Source organism: Ursus arctos, unplaced genomic scaffold (genome assembly GCF_023065955.2).
Source record: "Ursus arctos isolate Adak ecotype North America unplaced genomic scaffold, UrsArc2.0 scaffold_12, whole genome shotgun sequence".
NCBI classification, from domain to species: domain Eukaryota; kingdom Metazoa; phylum Chordata; class Mammalia; order Carnivora; family Ursidae; genus Ursus; species Ursus arctos.
Genome location: NW_026622786.1, coordinates 54,946,215 through 54,959,199, shown reverse-complemented (window position 1 = coordinate 54,959,199; position 12,985 = coordinate 54,946,215). Strand labels below are relative to the sequence as shown.

Here is a 12,985-nt window from a genome sequence, read left to right as displayed (position 1 = left end):
TCCAATTGCACTTTATCTTCTATCTTTCAGGGATACTTTAAAACCTGTAGCCCAACAAAAGTACCCCTTTTGCCATTTACTATTGCAGATAATAAATAATATTTGATGTAACAGAAAAAATTAAAGCATTAGAATCTGATGTCCCTAGGTTCTAATCCAGGCTATCCCACTTTCTAGCCGTAAGACCTCAAAGACATTACTTAACTACTCTAAGCCTGAGCTATGGCATCTGTTGGAACCTTAACTGAGATAAGCGTCAAGTGCCCGATAAAATGCTCAATACACAGTAAGTACCCAAAAAATGTTAACTACCTTACCCTCTTGCCTAAACCAAGGTCAGCAACCCCATAATGAGAGTTAAGTAGCAGACTCTATGATTCTGAGATTAATGTTTTGCAAATAATCTCTTTATATTAAGATTTCTAATTAGAAGTTTCCAACATACATGTATAGACGTAAAGACCTTTGAGTTATCTGACAGAGGAACAGTTTTCTTCAGTAATGTCTAAAATCTAGCTATTGAAATACTTATCAAAATGGTAAGTTCATAAAAACATCTCTTCTTTATAAAGTGTAGCAGACTGTGTTTTTATTAGGTCACACTAAAACTAAAAAGCATGTCAGCAGTATCCCCGAGTGATGCTTAGCACAATATTAAACCCAGTGAAATAAGACAGCAGCCATAAGGGCAAAACAATAAGCAAAGGGTACAAGACCGTCTAGAACAATTTAGCACAGATAACTTCATTTCTGAACACTATGCCATAAAAGAATTCTCCAGTACTTCAGTTATTTATTTTTCCTTTAGAAAAATAAAATAAGGATAAGAATTTTCAATATGAAGACTCTTCATTATGCAAATTAAAATTAGCAAAGGAAACTTACTTTTTTTTCTTAACCTGACTGGATGTCTCAAAGACCATCCATTAGAAAAATTAAATTTTGTGGTAAAACAAAACATTTTTTAAAAATATTTACCTGATTCGATATACTGGTCACGGACCTATAAATATTTAGTTAGTTAATAAAGGGTGGAGACCTTTCAAACAGCTTGATCTGGAAAGCTGGCTACTCAATTTAACTTAACCATTTAAGCTTCAATTAACTGGATTCTTTTTGAGAAATCCAAATTATTCATCAATACCTACCCATGATTTCCCAAAAGAGTTAAACCATAAATTTCTGTAATTGTGTATTATTAGTTATTAATGATCTATAATATAGAAATACTGATAAACCTATTATTTTATAAGGAAAGTTAAGTGATATAGGCTGCAGTTAATTGCAGAACTCCTAAGAAGAAAATATCTACATACAAAAAGTTCTTCTTTTGCTTCTTTGGCTATTTTTTTAAATGAATGTTCAGGTCTCATAATTATTATTAATCTACCTTAATCCATTTATAGATCCTACTCACATTTTTTTAATGTTATAATAAACATATGACTTACTTTCTGATCACAATTGCCCAGTCCTCTGTATAACTTCTTATACAATCTCTAACATGTGGATCCATTTCACTATTTTAAAAAAGAAAACACATTTGTAATTTAGTAAGGAAAGGACTGATGTTTGTGAATTTGGTTGCTTCAGTTCTTGTTCATATAATAGGAAAGAACACTACCATAAGAAATAGGATCTAAATAAAATCAAGGAAGGTAGCCTTTCCATAGTAACACTAAAGCCAAAAATAGGTAAATGTCACCTTACCTTTCTTCAGGTACAGCTGACACAAGGGTTCTGCAGTCCCTAGGACTATAAACAACTTCAATATCATCTGGAGGGAACTCGATCAAATCCCTTAAAGGCCCAGAATCCACAGCTAAAGGATGAGTAATGAGGTATTCTTCCAAATCCACTGGATCTACTGCTTCAGTAAGGGGCACCTTTATAAAAAGAGGGGTGGGTGTAAGAGGTGGGTAGAAAGGGAGAGGTGGGATATACAAATTTTAAAACTTTAAGCAAAGGAAATTTGTTTTTTAAAATGTATGTTTTTAACCTAGTTATTTCTAAAATGTCAGCAGAGATTCAGCCAGATGCATTAAAGAAACCACAAGATGTTGGCCTTCTTATACTTTTTTACACTTTTGGGTCAATCCTCTAATCTTCTCGCTTAGACTTTGTCCATTCCCCTCACATAAAATCGGTAATGATAATTAACAGTTTTAGAATACTTTACAGTGACAAAATGCTCATTGGAAGGATTCTTTTTTTCTTTTTATATCTTTGGAATTGTCACTGCTAAGTTTATAAGGAGCGCTTTTACTTTATTTGTTGTTATTGCTGATTATTCTAGTAAAAATATACAACCAGTCTGTAGTAGGCTGAAAATGGCCCTCCAGAGATTTCCACATCCCAACCCATGGACCTTATATGGCAAAATAAATAAATAAATACAAATAAGAGGGTATTTGAAGATATGATTAAGGATCTTAAAATGGGGCATTACCCTGGATTATCTGAGTGGATCCTAAGTGCAATCATATATATCCACATATGGAGACATAGGGAATTTGGGGCACACAGAGGTAGAAGCCATATGAAGACACAGCAAAGAGAAATCTGAAGATTCTGGCCTTAGAGACAGAAGTGATATGGCCTCGAGCAGCCACCAGATCTGGACAAGACAAGGAACTGATTCTGAAGGGAGTCTCTGAAGGGAGTGCAACTTCACCAAAACCTTGACATCTGCCCACTGATATCAGACTCTGGACTCCATCACTATGAGAGAATAAATTCCTGTTGTTTTAAGCCACACAGTTTGTGGTAATTTGTTCCAGCAGCCACAGGAAAGTAATACACAGACTCTATTAAAAGTATCTATTAGCAATAATAGAATATTCACAGAATTTCTTGGCCAAGCTGAAATTATACATTTTAATAAGATACCCTACTTCTTATCTACCATGAGAAAAAATATTAAGCAAAACTGTGAAGAATTATGTAACAAATGTGCAGTTATGGACCAATGAAAATAAGAACATGTAATTTCTCAAGACATTTAACTAGGTAAAAACACTGGGACTTGCGGGTACATGTTATGAAACAGAGATAGAAGGTGCTTTAATCTACACTGCTTTGGACTGAACAACCCCCAACAGTAAAACAACATTTTAAAGATAGTTAAGTAAAATAATAAATGACTAGCACATCATAAACACTCAAATCATAGTCGCTATTATCATTATATGCTTTCTCATTCAAACCTCTCCCAAACCTTGTAAGTTAGAGGAAGTTAGTATTTCAATTCTACAAATAAGGGCATCATTTGTGCTACAGAAGTCAAACAACTCCTGAAAATTAAATCGCCACTAATGACAGTGTAAAATTTTAAAATGGGTCTTCAAGCTCTACAATTTATGGTTTTTCTCTCATAAGCATTTTATCTTACCTATTCTCTAAAGTACATCATACACTATCACGATGTACAGTTTATACTTCATATACTATCCCTGTTCTTAATTCAGGGAAAGAAGCAATTCAACAGGGAAACAGAGTATTATTCAACCGTAATTGCTGAAAAAACTGGGTTATCTATACTGGGGGGGAATGAATCTCAATCCTTACATCACAACATACACAAAATTTAAATTGAGATGGATCATGGACACAAATATAAATACTAAAACCTTAAAACTGCTAGATGGAAACAGAGGAGAACATCTTCATGATTTGGGAGCAGGCAAAAGTTTCTTAGACGTGACACACAAATAATCATAAGAGAAAAATCTGACATATCAAAAGATAGTTAAGAAAATGAATAGGCAAGCCACAGTAAGAGGAAATATTCACAAAACAAGGGACTGGTGTCTAGAATATATAAAGAAGTCCTGCATCTCAATAATAACAGGACAAACCACCCTCTCAAATGGGGGGTAAAGTTGACAAAACATTTACTACGGAAGACATGAAATTTTAACATGTAAAAAAATGTTCAATGTTAAAAGTCACTAGGACGTACTTCCACCTCCGGGAAGATGGAGTAGACATATTTTCCCTATTCTTCCCACTAATTACAACTATAAATCCTGGACAGTCTATATAAAATAAACATCAGAAGACTCTAAAAGGTAGAGAAAAAGGCAAATCAGCAGGGACCTCGGGACCCAAGAAATGCTACAACACGTTACCTAAAAATTCTTTTTGCCTTCTATACTCCATGCTTGGACCTAGAAAAACTCACAAACCAGAAACACCAAGGAACATGGCATTGGGGGAAGGGGGGATTGGGGAGGGAGCCCCAACAAAATCCTGTTCTCCCCAGCCAAAGGACCAAGAGAAGGGCAGCACAGCAAAACAGAAAAGTTTTAGACAATAACCACTCTACTGCAGTCAAACACTGCATGAAAAACTGTGGACCCATCCATATCTACACAAGGAAGGCCAAGTGGAAAGCTAGACTTCACCCTCATAAAGCTGTAACAAGGCATCCAACACTCCCCACCAAGCATGGTATCAAAGAAGTCAGAGTAGGGAACTGGGATTTTCATACCTACTAGGAGGTATGAGCCTCCCACCTCCACAGTGTCAGTGGAGATCACATAGGGACATCTACTCATTCAGTAATAACAAGGCACTTCTTCCTCTTACTGCTGGGATGATATCTGAAGGGGTCTATATATAATACAATAAAGGGTAAAGGGGTGGAAAGGTAATTAAATTTCTAGACTTCACTCAAACTGTTAAAATGTCAACACTAGTTTTGTGATAAATTATGTAAATATAATACCTAAGCAACCACTAAAAAGGCTATACAAAGATATGCACTCAACAAGACTATGGATAAATCAAAATGGAATTCTAAAAAATGTTCAGATAACTCACAGGAAGATAGGAAAAAGAAAACAGAAAAACAAAAAACGGGGGCGCCTGGATGGCTCAGTCAGTTAAGCATCTGCCTTCGGCTCAGGTCATGATCTCTAGGTCCTGGGACCAAGCCCCACATTGGGCTCCCTACTTAGCAATGAGTCTGCTTCTCACTCTCTCTCAGATTAATTAATTAACTTAAAAAAAGAAAAAACAGAGAGAACAAAAAATAAAATGGCAGACTAAAGCCCTAGCAAAACAATAATAACATTAAATATAAATAAATGGTCTACATATACGAATTAAAACATAATGGGCACCTGGGTGTCTCAGTTGGTTGGGTGTCTGCTTTTTTGGCTCAGGTCATGACCTCAGGGTCTTGGGATCCAGCCCTGCGTTGGGCTCTCTGCTCAGAAGGGAATCTGCTTCTCCCTCTCCCTCTGCCGCCCCCCCCCACCCCTCTCGCGCTCTCTCTCGCTCGCGTCCCCTCTGTCTCTCTTTAAATAAATAAAATCTTTAAAAAATAAATAATAATGATACTAAAAATAAAAGATAAGAGAATGGTAGAATGAATTTAAAAGTATGACCTACCTGTATGGTGTACAAAAAATCCACTTCAAATAAGACAATACAAGGAGGTTGAAAATAGAAAAATGGAAAAAGATACACCACCATGCATACGGCAATCAAGAGAATTCTGAAGTGGCTATATTAATATCAGATAAAGGAGACCTCAGAGCAAAGAAAAGTACTGGATAAAAAGGAACGTTACCGGATGATAACAACTATGATCCAACAAGAAGACACAGCAATCTTAAAGGTGTATGTACTAGAACAACAACTATAAATTATGTGAAGCAAAAACTGATACAACTGAAAGGAAAAATAAGACATATCTACAGTTATAACTGGAGACATTAAGACATCTCTCTCAGCAACTGATAGACAACTGGACAGAAAACCAATAAGGAGGGGCGCCTGGGTGGCACAGCGGTTAAGTGTCTGCCTTCGGCTCAGGGCGTGCTCCCGGCATTATGGGATCGAGCCCCACATCAGGCTCTTCCGCTATGAGCCTGCTTCTTCCTCTCCCACTCCCCCTGCTTGTGTTCCCTCTATCGCTGGCTGTCTCTATCTCTGTCAAATAAATAAATAAAATCTTAAAAAAAAAAAAAAGAAAACCAATAAGGATATGGCAAAACACAACAGCACCACCAACCACAAGGATTTAACTGACGTTTATAGAACAGTCCACCCAACAGCAACAGAATAAACACACTTTTCAGAAGCCCAAAAAGCATATACCAAGACAGACCATATCCTGAGCCATAAAACAAACCTCAACAATTTTAAAAGAACTGAAATCAGAGTGTGTTCTCTGACCGTAATGTAATCAAATTAGAAATTAGCAACAACAAGATAACAGGAAAATCTCCAAACACACTGAAAGTAAACAATACACTTCTAAATAAGCCATGAATTACTGAAGTCTGAAAAGTGAAATTTAAAAAATACATTGAGCTAAATGAAAATATAACAAAATTTGTGGGATGATGGAAATGTAAATCAAAAACATAGATACTATTTCATACTCATTATGATGGCTATTATTTTAAAAATGGAAAACAAATATAGGAGAGGATATAAAGAAACTGGAAGCCTTTCGAATGTTCCCAAAAAATCTTATCAAAAAATGGGATTACCATATGATCTACTAATTCCACATCTAGGTATTCCACCCAAAAATTGCAAATGAGACTCAAACAGATACTTGTACACTCATGTTTATAGCAGCGATACCACCAACAGCAAAACATGGGAACAACCCAACGTCCATCAACAGATAAATGGATAAACACAATGTGGTACACACATACAATGGTATATTATTGACTCTTAATGCGGACAAAGCTTTGAAGAAAAGCAGAGTGAAATAAGCCAGAAACAAAAAGACAAATATTGTATGATTGCACTTTATAAGGTACATAGAATAGACAAATTTATAGAGATAGAAAATAGAATAGAGGTTACTGGGGACTGGGAGAGGAGGGGGCAACCGGGAGTTATTGTTTAATGGGCACAGGGTTTCAGTTTCAGATAATGAAAAATTTCTGGAAATGGACAGTGGTGATGAATAGCAGTGGTGATGGTTACACGATATTGTGAATACACTTAATGCCACTGAATTATACACTTAGAAATGGTTAAAATGATAAATTTTATGTTATATATATATTTTACCACAAGACATAGATAGATAGATAGATAGATAGATAGATAGATAGATAGATAGAAACAAAAAGAAAGAAAGAAAGAAAGAAAGAAAGAAAGAAAGGAAGGAAGGAAGGGGGGCGCCTGGGTGGCACAGCGGTTAAGCGTCTGCGGCTCAGGGCGTGATCCCGGCATTCTGGGATCGAGCCCCACGTCAGGCTCCTCTGCTGGGAGCCTGCTTCTTCCTCTCCCACTCCCCCTGCTGTGTTCCCTCTCTCGCTGGCTGTCTCTCTCTCTCTCTGTCAAATAAATAAAATCTTTAAAAAAAAAAAAAGAAGAAAGGAAGGAAGGAAGGAAGGAAGGAAGGAAGGAAGGAAGGAAGGAAGGAAGGAAGGAAGGAAGGAAACTTTAAAAAAAAACTTTTTAGGTCAATGTTTCTCTGCCCAGGTATAGTTCTAGGGCAGCATACCTTCCAGGATTCAAAGTGTCACAAATGAATATTCAATGAAAATAATGACAAAAGCTGGGAGTCCTTGCATATGTCTAATTCAAAATTAGTCTTTCCTCAAAGAATGACCAACCATACCATGAGTAAGTCTTAGGGTAGGGAAGGAAACTATGACACTTTCTTAAAAACACCAAATATAAGATAAACAATCTTATTTCCCAAACTCACACAGGTCACTGGCTTTCTAGATATGGTGTTAGCTAGACTTGGATCACAGAAACAAATTTATTTTTGTTACAACCAACTCCCCTCCCTCTGATGCCCATCAGAGACAGCTGCTTGGGTTAGTCTTGGAATGTGGTGATGAGCTGATTATAACTATAAATTATTCTGCAAGACTCCAAGGAAAGATCCTATATTTATTGACCCAAGGGAAGAGACTGCAACATGATTTTATAAAAGAGTGTGGCTGGGCCATAAGCAGGTTCAAAGGGTGATGAGAAGCAACAGTGAAGTACTACAGAACCTCTCATAGGCAATGTTACGATAGTTTCTTCAACAATAACTGTGTTGGAATTTGGCTGACATGATTAGTGTTAAGATCTCTTTCAATCCTTTCTGATGTATGTACCATCAAAAGTTCTAGGATTTGATTAGAGGTTGTTTCGGGCTGGAGGACAGGAGGATAAAAGGGTGATAGCTGAAGTTTCTTTTTGAGGTGATGAAAATGTTCTAAATTGACTGTGGGGATGGTTGCATACATCTGTGAATACATTAAATCCATTGACCTGTAAATTAAATGGGTGAATTGTTTGGTATGTGATTAAAACTCAGTAAGGCTGTTAAAAAAAGTTAAACCAGAATCTAATCAGTTATAGGAAATACAGATGATAGAGAAATGAGTCTACAAGGAAGAAATTTCAAAAAAGTTGAACCAGAGTCCTAATCAACTACAGGAAATGAAGGAGATAGAGAAACAAATCTACAAGGAAGCAAACATAAAATCCAAAAGGCAGGTAATTCTATAAGACAAATAATCAGATTTTCTTAACAAGTTCAATGGCATTAAAAACAAAGTTAGAAGTTGGGGGAGGAAGAAACTACTCTGTTTTTGTTTTTGTTTTAACACAAGTGATCTAAAGCCAAATTCTATCTGTGGATTTTATGTAGATCCTCATTTGAACAAACCAACTATAAAAAGATATTTATGAGATAATCAAGGAAATTTAGCATGTACTGGATTTTAGATGAAACCAAGGAATTACTGTTAATTTTCTTAAGTGTGATAACAGCATTGTGGTTAAGGAAGAAAATACCAATAGTTATACTTGTCTTTCTATTTTTGTGTATGTTTAAAGATTCTCCTAATTTAAAAAGTACTTTATCAGAGAGAATACAAGAAGACAAATTGACATGAGCAAGCTCTGACAATCCTTTGAAGGAACTGTGTTGCAAAGAAGAGCAAAGAAATACTGGGGCTGGGGACAGGTAGAAAAGTAGGGGAAAAAAGAAGGATTTTTTTTAAATGATACAAATAATAGCATGTTCATATAATGATGGGAAGGATCGGGTAAACAGAAAGGAAAGGTGCTAAAGAGAAGGAGAATTACTAAAGGACTGTATTTCAGTAACTGAACAACGCAGGGACTGACTAATCCCTCCGCTTGTTCACGAGTGGTTCATCGAGAGTCACAGGCGAACAGACTGCGTGGATACAGATGACTACTGGTTAATACACATGGTGGTAGGAGTATGTGGAAGTTCTTTCCTGATTGCTTCAATTTTCACAAGTGCAATACGAAGCCAAGTTATCTGAGAAGTAAAAATGGGAACGAGCAATTAGGGGTTAAGAGTAGGAGGCATGAAATAAGCCAACTAAAATAGTGGGGAAATGAATGAACTAGGAAAACACACTATTTGCCTGGAAATGTTAAAGTCTTCATGAGTGAGTGGTCATAAACAGAGTGAGACCAGTCGATAGGATTATGTTTTTCTCCAGCCATGCTCAGCTGCACAAGTGCAGGTATGAAGAAAGCAGAGAGCTAGATTTTGAACAGCACTGAGGTTGTGCCAGTGACATGAAAAGTTACAGAATTCAAGGTTACGTGCAAGAGAGTCATTATAATGATCATCAAATAATTTAAGTTTGGTAAGGAGAGAAAAGAAAACATCAAAGTGTGAGGAGCAGGAAAAGGTCAGTAGGATCATGGACTCTAGGTTCTGGGGGTGAAGGACAGTTAGAGTCAGTATACCAGAATAAGAGGGGCACTGGCTGGCTCAGTCAGTGGAGCATGTGACTTACTCTTAATCTCAGGGTCGTGAGTTCAAACCCCACACTAGGTATGGAGCCTACTTAAAAATAAAAAAAAATTTTTAAAAGGATACCAGAATAAGAGAGCAAGAAAGGTAAGAAGCAGTACTCAGAAAGTAATAAACATAAAACTGAGATTACAGAGGGGTTATGATTATTTATAACGACCAAATCTAGGGCACGACTATGGAAGTGAGTAGTTGAGGTGTAATACAGGACATGGGATATCAGTACAGAAAAGGAGTTCAAGACTCTGAGAGGATATTATAAAAGGATCACCTCCTTATACATTGCAATCACCCAGAAATCCATATATTCTAAAATTTCTCCAATCAGCATTGTTACTATTGTTAAAAGTAAACTCCATCTTTAAAATTTTTAATAATACAAACATTATAAACATGTCATTACAAGGTAATCAAGCTGTTATGTTCTGGCATACCATGTGTTTTCAATAATTGCTATCCTTTCATACCTAAAGGAAAAGTGTTAATGTATGTCTACCCAAGTCACTCTTAATTACTTTTTTAGTTTTTGACAAATGGAGATATATTTTTAATTCATATTCTTATTATAACAAGTAAGTATCAGTTTTTTATCAAAACTGATTATCCTGGGGCACCTGGGTGTCTCAGTTGGTTAAGCATCCAACTCTTGATTTTGGCTCGGGTCGTGACCTCAGGGTCAAGAGATTGAGCCCAGTGCTGCTAGTAACTGCTTGGGATTTTCTCTCTACTTCTCCTTCTGCCTCCCCCCCCAACCGCCTTCCCCAGCTCGAGCTTTCTCTCTAAAAACTGATTATCCTCATGCCAGTTTCCTTAATAAGAACACATATGTTTATGTCTCTGACATAGTAATTGGTTAAGGCAATGATTCAATAACTGTATATTCCCTTCTATAAAAGGGGACAGATAATACTACAAATCTATGTAATTATTTAATATTTCCTTCAGTACCTATTTCTAGAATAGATTCCTAAATTTTCTTAAAATGATTTACCGTGGATCTGGGAAGTCTTAACTATAAAATTCCAGAGTTGAAAAATCCTGAATGTAAAGTTTCAGAGTTGACTAGGAAATCAACACCTGTATTACACCTCCTAATACTCTTCCCCAACTGAAATTTCAGGAAAGGGAGCAGTAGCAACAAATAAGATTATGAGACTAGTGATGGAACCCAATCCACTGGCTCATCTTTTCACTATTTTTTCACGGCCTTGTCAGTAACACACCACTAACATCCCATATTTTAAATATGTTACTTACTGTGGTATGATGGGATATATTGCCAACAATGTTGAGGTTTTTAAGCAGTTGAGGAGAACCGCTATATTGTCCAGAGATCTGCTTCCTGACTTCAGCAGCCACAGTTCTATAACAAAGAAAGTAAATATATTATTTAAAAAGAAAACAACCACATTCAAAATGGAAGGGAACTAAGTATATTAAATATTAATTTAAAAACCAACAAAATCGGGGCGCCTGGGTGGCTCAGTTGTTAAGGCTCTGCCTTTGGCTCAGGTCATGATCCCAGGGTCCTGGGATGGAGCCCCAAGTCAGGCTCCCTGCTCAGCAGGGGAGCCTGCTTCTCCTTCTCCAACTCCCCCTGCTTGTGTTCCCTCTCTAGCTGTCTCTCTCTCTGTCAAATAAATAAATAAAATTTTTAAAGAATAGGGGCGCCTGGGTGGCACAGCGGTTAAGCGTCTGCCTTCGGCTCAGGGCGTGATCCCGGCGTTCTAGGATCGAGCCCCACATCAGGCTCTTCCACTATGAGCCTGCTTCTTCCTCTCCCACTCCCCCTGCTTGTGTTCCCTCTCTCGCTGGCTGTCTCTATCTCTGTCGAATAAATAAATATAATCTTTAAAAAAAAAAAATTTTTTTTAAATAAAAACAAAGCAACAACAAAATCTCAGTGTATCAATAGGGCCATAAATTCATAAGATATTTCAGTAAATACTGCCTATAATTACAGTAGAACATCTTTATGCTGATGTAGGACACAAAAGTGACAGCCAAACTTACAGAAGGCTTTTTTTGTATCTGGCATTTCAGGAAACATACTTTGGCTTTCAACACAGCAGGAAGCTATAATAAGATATATGTATATTAAAATGTACGTATCTTAAGAATATAAAATTCTAAAATATTTTATAAACAAAGAATTAGAAAGAAAAAAACTCCTCTTTCCTTTCTAATATCAAGTAGCTCCTCATTCATACCCCAGAAAACTATCCCTTATTTTTACTTAACTAATAGAAATCATCCTTAATACTCTGGCATTAATGGCTTTCCATAATCTGACCTTAATCACCTTTCCAGCCTTGCATGTCCTTTCCCAAATTCTTGTCAGTGAACATAAATTGCTTCCCACAAAGCTATTTCCTTCTTCTATACCCACAAATTCAATTCCTAACTAGTTTCAAGGCTAAACTCAAATACCAAGACCTGCATAACAAACTTAAGTCTTAGCTCGCCCCAACTAAAAATAATACCACCCTTCATTAAAATTCTTAGAGCATTTAAAATCTAATGCGCTCTCCTCCTTCCTAGTTATTTTTCCACATTTTATGTATGCTCTATATAAACAGAGGCAGTGGTTTCATTCATCATTGTTTTCCCTAAAATATTTAGCTTGAAGCACTCAAAACAGGTGACTGGTTAGTCCTATGAAATGTACAGTATTACTGAACTTTTTGACGAATGAAGTAAACCATAAAAGCACTACCATAATAAAACAGATAAGTCTTTATTTGAATTACGATTAGAATTTAAAAGTTCCATCATTTTGGAGATGCCTGGGTGGCACAGGTGGTTAAGCACCTGCCTTCTACTCAGGTCGTGATGCCAGGGTCCTGGAATCGAGTCCTGCATCAGGCTCCATGCTCCGCAGGGAGCTTGCTTCTCCCTCTGCCTGTTGTTCCCTCTGCTTGTGCTCTCTCTCTCTCTCTCCCTCCGACAAATAAATAAATAAAATCTTTTTTAAAAAACAAAATAAAAGTTCCATCATTTCGATCTCGTTACTAACCCTCGAGGGCATACTAGAATTTCAAATTTACTTACATAGCATTTCTAAAACAAAAATAATTTAGAAATTCAAACGACTTCACACCTCATCAGTCTCCATATTCCTTACATTTCTCAAAACTATAGAGCAAAATATTCAATGAGCTCCAAATCCAGTAATTAATAACTTTATCACGTTAGTAACATTTT

At 36.6% G+C, this 12,985-nt stretch overlaps 1 protein-coding gene across 5 annotated transcripts in view; it reads right to left on the bottom strand.

Annotated features, from left to right (window-relative positions):
• The window catches only part of DOCK7 (dedicator of cytokinesis 7), a 202,493-nt gene that overhangs the window by 167,517 nt on the left and 21,991 nt on the right, over positions 1–12,985 (bottom strand). For all 5 annotated transcript variants that reach the window (XM_026497942.4, XM_026497941.4, XM_044383796.3 and 2 more), the window contains exons 2-4: positions 11,039–11,144; positions 1,711–1,886; positions 1,452–1,520 (exon numbers count right to left, since the gene is read on the bottom strand). In XM_026497942.4, coding sequence (XP_026353727.2) covers positions 1,452–1,520; positions 1,711–1,886; positions 11,039–11,144 — 351 coding nt within the window. The remainder of the gene's footprint in view (positions 1–1,451; positions 1,521–1,710; positions 1,887–11,038; positions 11,145–12,985) is intronic.